This window comes from Gambusia affinis, linkage group LG03 (assembly GCF_019740435.1).
Source record: "Gambusia affinis linkage group LG03, SWU_Gaff_1.0, whole genome shotgun sequence".
Classification (NCBI taxonomy): Eukaryota; Metazoa; Chordata; class Actinopteri; order Cyprinodontiformes; family Poeciliidae; genus Gambusia; species Gambusia affinis.
In genome coordinates, this window is record NC_057870.1 from 11,948,262 (window position 1) to 11,961,071 (window position 12,810).

Below are 12,810 nucleotides of genomic sequence, written 5' to 3' on the forward strand. Positions count from 1 at the left end.
ACTCTACATGCAGATGCTCCAAATTGGTCTATTTTATACTATATGTATGAATTGTGCTCAATAGCATCTCGGGTCAAGAGGTTGACTGATCAGACATCAACAGAATGCCTCCATGCCCATGAATGGGTAGAAAATAACAAATGTGATATGCAGAACCATATAAAGCACTGTAAGTGTGGCCACCTTGCCATACATGAGTATGGGTATATTTTACAAGTTTTTTGTTTTTTTTTAACAATAATCTTACTTGACGTATCACAGTAGATGCTGCTGAACCTTTCAATCTGCTTAATGAAGAGTAACATGACAGGGTCTTCCAGGTGAAAGCCCATATTGTGCTCCTAAGCATCTGAAACAGAATGCGTCCTCTTTAGGTCTTGTCTCATTTGTCTGCAGTTGTCTTGTCAACAGTATGGTAAATGTATGGATGACTTACTGCTTGTGTATATGATCTGTCATTTTTAATGTTTCCATTCTGTAATGTGCACACTTATGAGCTTAGACTGACACTTATTTGACTGGCATCGGGGGTGACAGCAGCACAGTAGCATATGGTAACGGGCTGCTAAATGTAAAAACCTGACATTAGTGCAAACAAGTCAGCCAAGCATAGTACAGTGTGCTCCTGAGGGGCTTAAGATATAGACTGTCAGCAGAGAGTGGGCTAATAACACAAATCGTCAGACCTACAGCACTAGACAGCGGTGAGGAGGGCCAGATCAAGTATAAGGAGTGGTGTTGAGCATGATGAAACTGATGACAAGGTACAAAGGCAAGTAATCGACACATTATGACAAATCTAAAGATGTGTTTAATGGTTGCTGTGTCTTGAAGAAAATGTGCAATCTGATGTCAGCATTTTTGCAGCATAATATACAGAAAATATGAGGAAAAACTATGAGGGAGTTGCAATGTCTCAAAAGTGACATTAGCACACACATACAAAACCTGATTACATCTCCCAGTGTTGTATCGCCATTGAAATTTGACTCGTTTCCTCTAAAAAATATGGTCTGTCATACATACTGTTTCCTTGCATAATATTTATGCATAAGGTGACAGTATATTCTTCATATGGCTTGTTTCTCATCTCAGAGCACCCTGCATCTCTAAAAAAGTTACAGGATGAATACTCACCTTAATTTACATGTGTTTTTTCTACATCAATAAATTGTTCTTCTACAAAGAAACAATGAATGTATATTATACATGGGCAAGTTAGATTTAGAAACCTGGCTTGATGATTCCATGCACTTTATTGCACAACAAATCCATAATACCTGATAAACTCTATATTTCAGTCATTATATTTAGGTATGACAGAAGAGCTTCATATTTTAGGTATAGTAAAAACGTGATTATTTCTCAAAATATTTTTGGCATTACATTGTTATTTCTCAATTTCAAATACTTACAGATCTTTGTTCATGCCATTCACCTGCACTGCATCATCATCCCCACGTGTTTCACCTGATCTGCCATTGATACGACCTCTTTATTTTTACTGTTCAGTGCCAAAAATCCATTTTTATGCATTCATTCATATCTAGTCCCTTCCTCTGTTCTTACTATCCCTGTGATTTGTAAGTTTTCTTTAATAAAATCCTTTTCATTAGTGGATGTCTGCACATCAGTCCTGTCACTTCACCACAAATTTGACAGGTTGCCATCGTCCCTTATGTGTATGACAGAAACATGTTTGTTAAGGTGTATGGGTAAGGATTGTGACATAACAAGCCACAGCAGATTGACGTAAAACTTTTACAACACCAGAAAATGTCCCGGTATCGTACACAGGGAAAAAGTTCCGATACAGTGATGGGTAAATTTGGAAGTTCTATGATTGTGATCTGGTGCATAGGATTCCAGTTAGCCTTGAGCATATGGCAACTTAGGCGCGAAAGGACACTGACCAATCTCATTTTGACATTGATATAGATCAGGCCCTACTTGTACATAAAACTAGATTAAATTCACAGGATTTTTAGGAGATGCACTTGTACTTATCACAAATGGAGAATTAAGTATAGTTGGGTGGTTGTTCATACATCGTCAGGTGATGTGTAGCACTTTTTAATGGAATAAAATTTTGCACATTTCATTTCTACCTTCTAATTCCTTTTACAACCCCACAAACACCCTGTAATAAATATACATAGACAGAATCATCTCTATGGGTAACTGTCCAGTGGGGTAAATGCGGGTAAAGCAGCACAACATCCTGCATGAAAAGTTATAAATATTTATTGCCCCTCAGAAAACCGGTGGGAAGCTTGCAGCATCTACTTTATTTTCAACCAAATGTTTGGCATTGGAAATATTTGCTGTTGTCTGCCTCTAACCCTAACATACCCCCCGAACCTACATAACCCCTATTTAAACACAAGTTTGTTCTCATCGATCAAAGCATGGCACACAAAGTATAGAAGTTTGAGACCAGTACTGGAGAGATTACAGCAGTTTTCAACTTTAACCCTGAGAGATTCTCAGCATTTCATTGTAGTGTGTAGGCATGTTTGTCTCTTTCACTGTGTGTAGACAAAATTCACAGTAGGTCACTGATATCCTCAATACTTACTCATCACAAAACTCGATTTCCCTCTGGATTGTCAACAGCAACGCACTTTTAACCTGTGTAAACATGCTGTAAGAAAGGAGACTTGTCAAATTTAGAGCAGAAGGAAGGAGCCTTTAAGTGTGCCGGTGTAGCCTATGGATCTGTATGTTTTATTGGTAGATACAAACACTTTAAAACACACACACACACATACATATTAAAACAAGAGTCTCTGACCTTAGTCCTCTAGATCTACAGTCCTGCAGGGGTGGGATGCAACCCCGCTTCAACACACCTGAATCAAATGAACAGCTTGTTTTTTGGCCTTTGCCAAACATGATGGAATCCTGCAGATGTAATTCAATCATTTGATTCATCTGTGTTGGAGCAGGGATGCATCTAAAGCCTGCAGGATGACTAGGGTTGAAGACCCCTGCATTGAAACGCAGAGAAAAGCTGTTATGTTACAGCTGTCAGAAAGTGAATATGCTGCTGCACAGAAAGTCGACTTTACTAAAGATATCAGGATTTTTCTGCGGGTATGCGTGAGTGTCTATGTGTTTTTGCATGATTATATTGGCCGTAGAAGAGTGTTCCCAGTGAGAGAGTGAAGAGGCATCCACCACCCACTGCCTGGGGCCTTCTGGCATAGAGACTAAACAAGACCTTCCCATTGGGACACACATAAACAGCCTGCAGCTGCAAATGACCTACTACCCACCCCTCACATATACAGACAATTGCAAACACACACTCAATCATGCACATACACACAAAGACAGCCTTTTTGATGGTGTAATTTGTTAATTTCAAGAGGAAAAAAAAAATCAAGTCAATAATGATGCTTGAGCTACAAGTCTGTACAATTAGATATTCTTTTTTTTTATGTAATTAATTCCCCTCTCACAACCTCCAACAACAAACCAACAAAAGTGCATATTTAAATGTACTTGTACTGCATTTGTTTCCCATTCATCTCAATGTATATTATGTACTGTGTTGTACATAGGACATATGAACCATCTAGTCAAAGTAACACCAACTCTGGTCACGTGGAAATTGTTAATGATAAAAGACACAACGTAAGCCATTTTCACCATCGGTCAGGTGTTCAATATCAAGTCAGAGTAAGAACAAGAAGAAGTTATTCTTAGCTGTTATTTTCTACAACATGTTAAGATATTTCTGCAGTTCAAATTTTCAGCAACTAACAGGAAGACTGATCTAAGTACTTTATCACAGATCACATTGTTAAATGTACTTGTACTGCAATTGTTTCCCATTCATCTCAATGAATGAATGGGGAAAATGTATTCATTGAATAACACAGACCACTGTTATTGCGTATCATTATTCCCTTATACTGCACAGCACATAGTGATAGAGTTGAAAGATATTGTTTAAATTACTGGATTTCTGGCCAAAATGTTAAAATTCAATTTTAGCTATTTATTAAGCTAAGTCTGGGTCAGAATAACAGGTTCTAGTATTTGCTAAGTAACTGTTAAAAGCACAACAAAGACCAAAGTTACAGACACAATAATTCCTAAACAAGATAACACAATATTTATCTACTGCAAACTGTCCTCATTTATCAATGTCTTTTGAAACAACAACCTCTGTGTTTTCCTGGCCTGAGGATGAACATATCGTCTTCATATCATTCTCTAAGAAACAAATACTGGCTCCTTGCCAAGAGAAAGTCAATAAAACTACAATCAATGCTCTGCTACAAGGTGTGGACACACAACACAGATAGGGGATGATGTACGATTACCTGGAGCACATAGCAATCAGCTGCATTCTCATGCAGTATGCACAATCGTACGCTAACTTACATGTACATTCGCATACATAACGCAAAAGGCACTTAATATGCAAATGTATCTTTTTCAACCTGGAGATCTCTCCATTGTTCGTGGGGAAGAAAGTGAGAGGGCCGATAGATAAATGGGTCTCTAGATATCAAGCTTGGACGTCAGTTGATGAAATTTCGCATACGGCAGCAGCAGTGCTGTTAGGACAGGGAATACCACCACAAAAATAATGTTTTCTCTCCCTCTGATCAATTTTTAATTTGGCCCATGCAGCCAAGCCCTTGGCGGCTTGGCCCCAGTAATTATGGTGGGTTATTGACAGCTGCCTTCCCAGGGGAGACTATTTAAAAGAGGTTTAACCCGAGAGCAAGTCCAGACCCCACAGCCGCCTTTGAACGTGTCAAGTGCATTGATCTGAGCTGAAACCTTCCCACCTGGAGGTGTGTGTATGTGCCTCAGTGTGTGTTGCTTGTAAGGCTACTGTTACAAGGCCATGGCAAGGCGGAGCATCTTACAGGCTTTAACGGACACATACTTGCTCACCAACATTAAAATTGTCCTCTGGCTAAAGCTCACTTGCTGGCAGAATGATACCTGACCTGTGCAGCCACCTGATGCCCTGAGCATGACCAGAACATGCAACATGGTTCCTTGGTTACACAGGAGGAAAACACATTTACATACGGGTTAAATAGAACTTCAGTGGGTAGGGGATGAACTAATGAGAAAGAGAGCAAAAGAATTGACTTAAGAGATGAAGAACATGATAATATAAATGTTGTGACACAACACAAACAGAGTGTGCAGCTGATGTTGAAGAAGACATCATCTGGCAAAAGAGGGAAAAAAAGGGAAAAAGAAGGAGGGGGCTGACAGAAATTAGTGGGATTTCTGTGTTTGAGTTTGTCTGCCTCACTGCCCCCTTTCAGCCTCCCATTGAAATTCAGGGTAGATAGAAACCCCAAGGCTTTTGACACACTCCTGAAAACATCACACCCCGCCTTTCTTCCCAATGAGACTCCAGCATTGTGGCTGACTCACTATCAAGAGAGTGGCAGAGGGCCCTTGCGTGAGAAGTGAAGATGACAGGGTGACAGCAGCCACAGATTGGGTTTTCTATTAGTGACTCTAAAATTAAGTTATTTATACTAACAGAGCATACAAGGCTTTGCAAACCCATTTCTAAACCTAGAACGTCTCTCTTTATTGCCAGATTACTAGAAATGTTGACATGTATGAAAGAGTTTATGTGACAAAAAGTTTTGCATAAATGTGAAGAGTCAAAGAAAATGATATATGGTTTAGAGGGGGTAGAGAGTATCTATGAACAAGAATTTTCAGAATGGTACTAATATTATGTTTTAACAGGAAGAGGGCGAGTTCAAAGTTAGTGTTAGTTTTTATTTCAAAAAGCCCAATTTTATTGAGTTTTCAACTTATAATCCTTTTGACAGAATCTCCAACCTGACATATGGATCTAAGAAGCTCTTCCAGAGTTACAGCTGCTACTCTGACTAACAGTATCCTACCATCCGATTGTCTTGCTAAGTTTGTAGTTTTACCATAGTCTTTTTTGTATAGATTTCAAATTAAACAGTGCTCTATAAAATGCTTCAAGACAGATAATATTTCATAACCTTGATCTAAATGTCTATGCAACTTCCCTCGCTGATCTTCTGAATGCAGTTTGCTTACTAATGTTCTCTAACAAACCTCAATCACAAACATTAAATATATTTATGAATGACTTGTAAGGGCTGTTGGTTGCAGTGGATGTTATTTAGAGGCATCAGTAATGCACCTCTAAATAACATCCACCTCTTTGTAATCCACTAATTTGTGTTGGTTTAACACATAAACAACAAATTGTGATTAAACAAACAAGACTTAAACTATTTTTGATAATCACACTGTTATTGCAGTTAAATAAAGATTAAACTAATTTTTTTTTTCATCTTTGCTGAAGATTCCTGATCATTTGAACAGCCAACCAGCTGGATCTTGGTGCTTACAAATTATAAAAGTATTTTTTAAGTCTTAAGTATTTCCTTCAAAACTTAAGGCAAATTTTGTTCTTCTAGCGTTTGTGGCAAGATAAGTGTGCCTTAAAGAAGAAAAGTATAAAAACTTTTAAAAAGGCTGAAGCCAAAAAAGTGAATGCTACGTTGTCTTCATTTTAAAATCTAGGATGTACTGAATGTACATAAGAGAAATGAGGAAAGACCACATTACAGTGAATGTAAGAAGTCCTTCAGTGTGGACATAAACTAACTTCAGTCCAGGTTCTTATTGGCTACATCAGCAATTGACTGCAGCTAATGAACCTGCCTTTTAATATTCAATATCCCCTCCTTGCTCAATTATTTTAACTGTAACCTTACTGTCTCCGCAACCAACCCACCATCACCCCCTCTGCAGCCCCACTCCATGCACCCTCCTCATCCACCATCTCAGTCTCAGGATGCAGAGCATTGACAGGGCCAGAAGGTAATGATACAGCTGCCATGATGCAACAAGCAGACCTGTCGACTGTCAGGAATTGAAATCATGAAGGAATAAGCTGTCATTAAGAGGCCCTCTCCCAGTAGTGGAGCTGTCAGATGGCTGCCTTCTGCCTACTCTCCCTCAATACTCCCGTCTCTCCTCTGCCAGTCCCACCCCATTTGCAGTCACTCCCTCATCCTTCTCTCATTTTTCTCTTCCCGAATCAATCCTTTCTGTACCCTTCTCCTTCTTTCCTCCTCTGTCCTCGTCCAGCCAATCATAATCCCATCTCCTGCACCCAATACACCCCCGCTTCCCATCTCAGATTCCTTTCTCTTTCCATCCGTACTTTGGATGTTGCTGGAGCAGCCTCCTCTCTTTCCTCTCACCTGTCATTTTACCTCTAGGCTTTGGGAGTTACACCTCTTCCATGTGCGCACACATGCATGGAAGACAACATGCAAGAGGCCTGCAAAGACAGCAAAAATTTCTTCCCCTAACTTAGTATTACTATACACAGTCTGCCAAGTGTCAGAAACACATCCTTCACCTGATGTGACGCGTGTCTGTGTGTGCATGTTTTCTGGATCAGTGCATGTTCATGTGTAAACACTTTAGAATTTAAACACATGTATTTCTTAAATCACATTAATATGTGGTCATTGTACTACAACAAGCAAAGGAGGGCAGAAGATATTTCCCATATAAAACCATAATACTTATTCTCCTTTCTTTATGCATGTGTGTCGATGCATCTGTGTCGCATTGTAGCTGTGCAAGTCTATGATTAAAAGATGCAATCAGTGCTGGTTCTTTTTCTCCAAAAATCATCTAATTGGCAGATGCAGAACCATTTTAAAACAAAGAAGGCTGACTCAGACTTTCAAGAAACCTGCCAAAAACTTTCAGTATAGTGCAGGTGCACCTTCTTGCACAACCACACATGCATACTCCCAACATCTCTGAGCCAAATTAACTGTTAGGTCTCTGGGTGCTGGTGTGTTTTGAAAAGGTAAAAACTCCAGCATTACCTGATTGAGCTCCATGTGACCCTTTACGTTAGGCTTTACATTTCCGGTCAGCTGGTCACAGATAATAAAAATTACTTTTGTAAAATTGAAATAAATTTAAACCAGACAAAAGTGTAGCAATAATGTCAACATTTAATCACGTATCAATATTTTTAAATTAAATTTTAAATTGTAAAAAAGGTGCCATGGTTTATATGCTTAAGCATATAAACCATCTTTAAACATATATATGTATAAACTGTATATAGTATATATATGTACAGAAAACAGAATTGAAAACAATTCTGTTTAAATACAGACTTTATTGTAGCAGCATTGATGAATGTGAAGAGAAAAGCAGGTTATGCCTGCAGCATAAGTCAGTGTTCAAGTCAGTTCAAGCAGTAGCATCTAAGAAGCTAATTTATAGATGACAAAAATATTAAGGAATTGTGCCAAAATACTAAGGAACTATATGTACTTTTCTGATACTCATGGTTCTGACATTTATCAGAAACAAATAATGTTGGTAATTCTAACAGACATGAATTGAAAAATGAATGAAAAATATTTAATGTCAAACAGTGAGGAAAAAAAAGGTTAAGCTTCATTCATAAAGTCTGTGTAAATATCAGGTTTCAACTGTATATTATATAAGATTTATGATTGAATAAGCAAAAGTTTTGGGGAGAAAATCCATTACATATTATTATAGTTATTCTCTCTGAAGGTTCAGCAGAGTCCTCTTCTGTGCATGTGCTTGGAAGGATATCAAGACAAATTTCCCAGTATGACATAATAAACCACAAACATATCTTTAACAGTCGCAGACAGCATGAACTGAGTGGAAATGTGCGCAGCTGTCTTTCCAGCTCACAAACACACTACAATGCTTGTGTTTGCCTTCTGCCTGGATGATGATTTGTCAGGGTGCGAGAACATGATTTCTTGTTTACAGTGATGAATGGGCAACACTCTCACTACACACCCATGTTCTCTATATCTAAGCTGTCACTTTGCCTCAGTGCAGCGCAAGCTTTTCTTTTTGAACGGTGAGAGCAGGCAGACTGTGGAAGGCATGTTTCAGGATACCTGGAAAATTCATGCCAGAACATACGGACAGGCGTGTAACCCCAACCTTTTCCACAGTTGTACACAGCAGGAGAGAGCTTTATATAGCAGGCAAGGTCTTTATCATATTTAGGTGGATGAAGCGAAGGAATGGGTGAGAGAAGGGGAGAGCGGTATCCCCAAAGTCAATTTGAACAGCAGGCCGATTAAATTACATAGATACTCGTGGTCACACTGACAAATGAGCACAAAGATAGGGAGGAAAATAATGAGACAGGCGAAGCCACCTTTTGCTTGCTGACACAGAGATGTGTACATTTCTTAGTAATCTTGTGGTCAGCACAGACAAAATATTTGCTTCATATTATCTCTGCTGTTTCACCTCAACTCCGATCCCACAGAAATCATGCATTATAAAGCTACATAAAAGTTTCCTTGCATGATCATGATTACACTGACAAATATGCTTCATTTTACAAATGTGGCAATATGAGCTTAAATTCTGAGCTGATGATGCTTTACTTAAAGTGTCTTTCAAGAGTACTGAGTTGAGGTTTGCACCTGAGAATGAATGTCTGGCTTTGTTTCTTGTTTGTGGTGCCAGGGTTATGTGATGCTGCAGAACACTACAACTGTTCATCATCATGTAATTTTTATATAACCCCAGGGTAAACTCTTCTTTCCATCCTGCACTTGTATAAATTGTACAATGCAGTTAAAATGAATTAAGTTGATGGTACACATAGTGTGAGGTGACAAACCTCACAGTGATAAATTACTCACCCGAACATGCTACTCACAAGTAAGGTTGGATAAGCGCACATTTAATTTAAGCTTAAAATTCATTAATAGGACAAAAATGATTACTGAGAAGTACCACAATTTAACGCAAAATTTGTTTAGTTTTGGACAATACTGAGACCCTACCTCCATGGCCTTCATGATGAAAGGGATCTGTGTTCCTGAGTCCAGGTCCTGGTTAATGATAAGCCTACGGGCCCATTGACCAGCCCGCACCACACCACTGCCCTGGATAAGCACGAGCAGCTTGTTTGGATTAGTCAAGGCATCTGTGCTAAGGTAGATAAAACTTCTGGGTTCATCATCTGTAGCATCCACCTGAAGATGAAGCAAAAGAAAATAAAAAGTCACAAAAACAAGTACAATGTTTTTAATCACAAAATTAATTTGAAGGCATGAACTTGGAGTATACTTCTTTAGAAATTTATTTGACAAATGTTACAAAAAAGGTCTTGCAACAGCAAAATCTGAAAGATGTTTTAGCAACAATCCAATTTTTCCAACATTTACTAAGAGGAAGAAAATCCCATGTAAAGGAATAACTGTTCTCAACAAAACCAGTAGTGGCACGACTGTTAAACATCTAACAATTTCTTTAAAAATGTAACTGAAGCATTTTTTAAATGTACTCTTTATACTTGTAAAGTGAAACAAAGAAATGTATAATTATTAATCTATATTTATATCCATGTGATATAAATATGATGCATGAGGACCCATATAAGTACACATTTTGAAACGAGGTCTTAATTGTTCTTGGACTTTAATGACATATTTTTTCCCCAACAAACACTCATGGTGGGTCTGGTGTACCGCTAAGGATGGAAATGTCAGAAAGCACAAAGTCTGTGCTTCATCCACGTCCCTGGCTTCTTTGCATCCCTCTCAAGTATGCTTGGAAGAATCTCTAAGGAGACACTGTCCATAAAAGCTATGGGTGGCAGCTGCAAGAACTTAATCCAAACAGACAAAGAGGGCCAAGTGGGGGAGAAAATCTTACCCTTTATTCTCCTGTGCTCCTTCATTCTCTCTCCTTATACTTGGCTGCGGTTAATCTTCTTAAAATCTGCGGTCATAAGTTCAATGCTACGCAGGTGGACGGACCCACCACTAACACGCTAAAATACACACACGCACACTCTCAGTATTCATGCAGGCGGGTGGGCAGAAGAGAAGTATAGGAGAGCAATTTTCCAGTGGAATAATGAGATAAATAGGCCAAGCAGATAAACCAGTAAAAGTGTATGGGGGCTAATGAAAGGCGCTGACTCCGGCTAGGTGATTTATAGACACTGTTAGTGCTCTGGCTAACTCTGGCATGCTTCTAAACACCAGTGCTTCCTAACATCGCTATAAAACTGGTTCTGAAAAATGATCGCCATTTTTGTAAACAGAAAAAGAGCAGGGATAGAGAGGTAAAAAGGGGCCAGAAAAAAAAGAGACAACAAGCCTCCGACAACAAATAAAAAGGGATCAAGAATGTGCACTGAGCCTGGATGAGCTGGGCAAAGAATACCACCACAATGGCAGAGTGGAAAGTCGCCTTCAGCCCAAATGAATGCAAAACAGATTAAGCATCAGCATGCTGTGCCTATTTGAAATGACACATCACAATCCAGTTCTAATTTGTGGAGGAGACACTTTTGCACAAAGGATGTGTGCAGTTGGGAAAGACAGAGAATATGAGGAAGACATAAAAAGAAAAACTGATGGAGAATTAGGAAAGCCGCCTTCTCAAAATCCACCTTTCTTATTTTTTTTTATTTCTAAATAGGACATCCATTATCACTTCGAAGCCTGATCATTCACAGTACCTTACAATATTCACAACACATGGCCTTTTTCACATTTTGTACTGTTGAGCCCACACACTTCAGTGTATATATTTGCATTTTATGTGGCAGACAAACAGAAAGGCTTCATTTACTGTAATACACCTAGAAAAGAAAATCCATGCAACTGTTTTCAAAAGTCACCTTACTAAACAGATTCCACATGTTTATTTTACACAGCTGTTCCATGAATAGCTCTTCTTTCTAGAAAGAGCTCTTCATGGAGCTCTTCTGTTTATTTACTAAACAAAAATTTATCTACTTCTATTTAGTAAATAAACAGAATCAAGACTAGTTCAATTTAATTCATAAGAACGCTCCGCTGCAATTTGTCACAAGTTGCATGTTCACTAACAAAAACAAACTTTGTCAAGAAGGTGTCCAGGTTAGATGAGACTGAAGTTGAAGTTTCTGAATGCAAACATTGCACTTCACCATTTAACACACCGTGGTGAAACATGGTGGCGGCAGTATCATGAGTTGGAGCTTCTTTTCTTTAAGAAGGTGGTCAGAACTGATTTGAAGATGGGTGGAGCTAAATGCAGAGCAATACTGGAGAAACAAGTGTGCAAACCACTAAATATTCCAGCAGGACAATGGCCTTATGTGTTAAAATGGCCCAACCAAACTGTAGACCATGAGCAGATTAAGAATCTGTGGTAAAACTTGAAGTTCTACCTGAGTTTGAGCTATTTTGCAAAGAAAAATGAGAAAAATGTCCATCTCTTGATGTAAAGGGTTTACTATCTCTAAAGAGTTGCACATTTAATTTAAATAAAATGTGTTTTTCAAAGTACTGGCTATTGGAGTCTGAATATGAATGCAGTTTTTTAAGATTCTTATTTATAAAAGAAAAATCTCCAAATCACTGCTATAAAGTAGCTCAAAGGCTACATTTGAGTGCAATTAAGCACTACCTTGTGTTGTGCTTTTCAAGCAAGACCCCAGTAAAACACTGCAATATAGGAAAATATGGAAATGTTCAATGCCCATGAATAGTTTTGCAAAGACCATAGTTATATTTAAATTCTCTTAATTTTCAAGATACTTACAGGAAGAAATTCTTTAGTCAAGTTGCACTTTTTCTCCAACAGTTCGTAAACATACTTAGTGATGATCTGAAAAAAAAAAAGCAGAAAAGGCACTGAGTCAGATATACTGATAACACTGTCTGATGGAGTTAATATTCTTCCTGGCTGCTGATACAAATAAATCTGTGAAAGAGAAACTGTGTACAC

The 12,810-nt window shown here is 38.4% G+C and overlaps 1 protein-coding gene across 6 annotated transcripts in view; it reads right to left on the reverse strand.

Moving 5' to 3' along the window:
* The window catches only part of fam172a (family with sequence similarity 172 member A), a 157,242-nt gene that overhangs the window by 126,435 nt on the left and 17,997 nt on the right, over window positions 1–12,810 (reverse strand). For all 6 annotated transcript variants that reach the window (XM_044111802.1, XM_044111804.1, XM_044111807.1 and 3 more), the window contains exons 5-6: window positions 12,625–12,690; window positions 9,867–10,058 (exon numbers count right to left, since the gene is read on the reverse strand). In XM_044111802.1, the coding sequence (XP_043967737.1) occupies window positions 9,867–10,058; window positions 12,625–12,690 (258 nt within the window). The remainder of the gene's footprint in view (window positions 1–9,866; window positions 10,059–12,624; window positions 12,691–12,810) is intronic.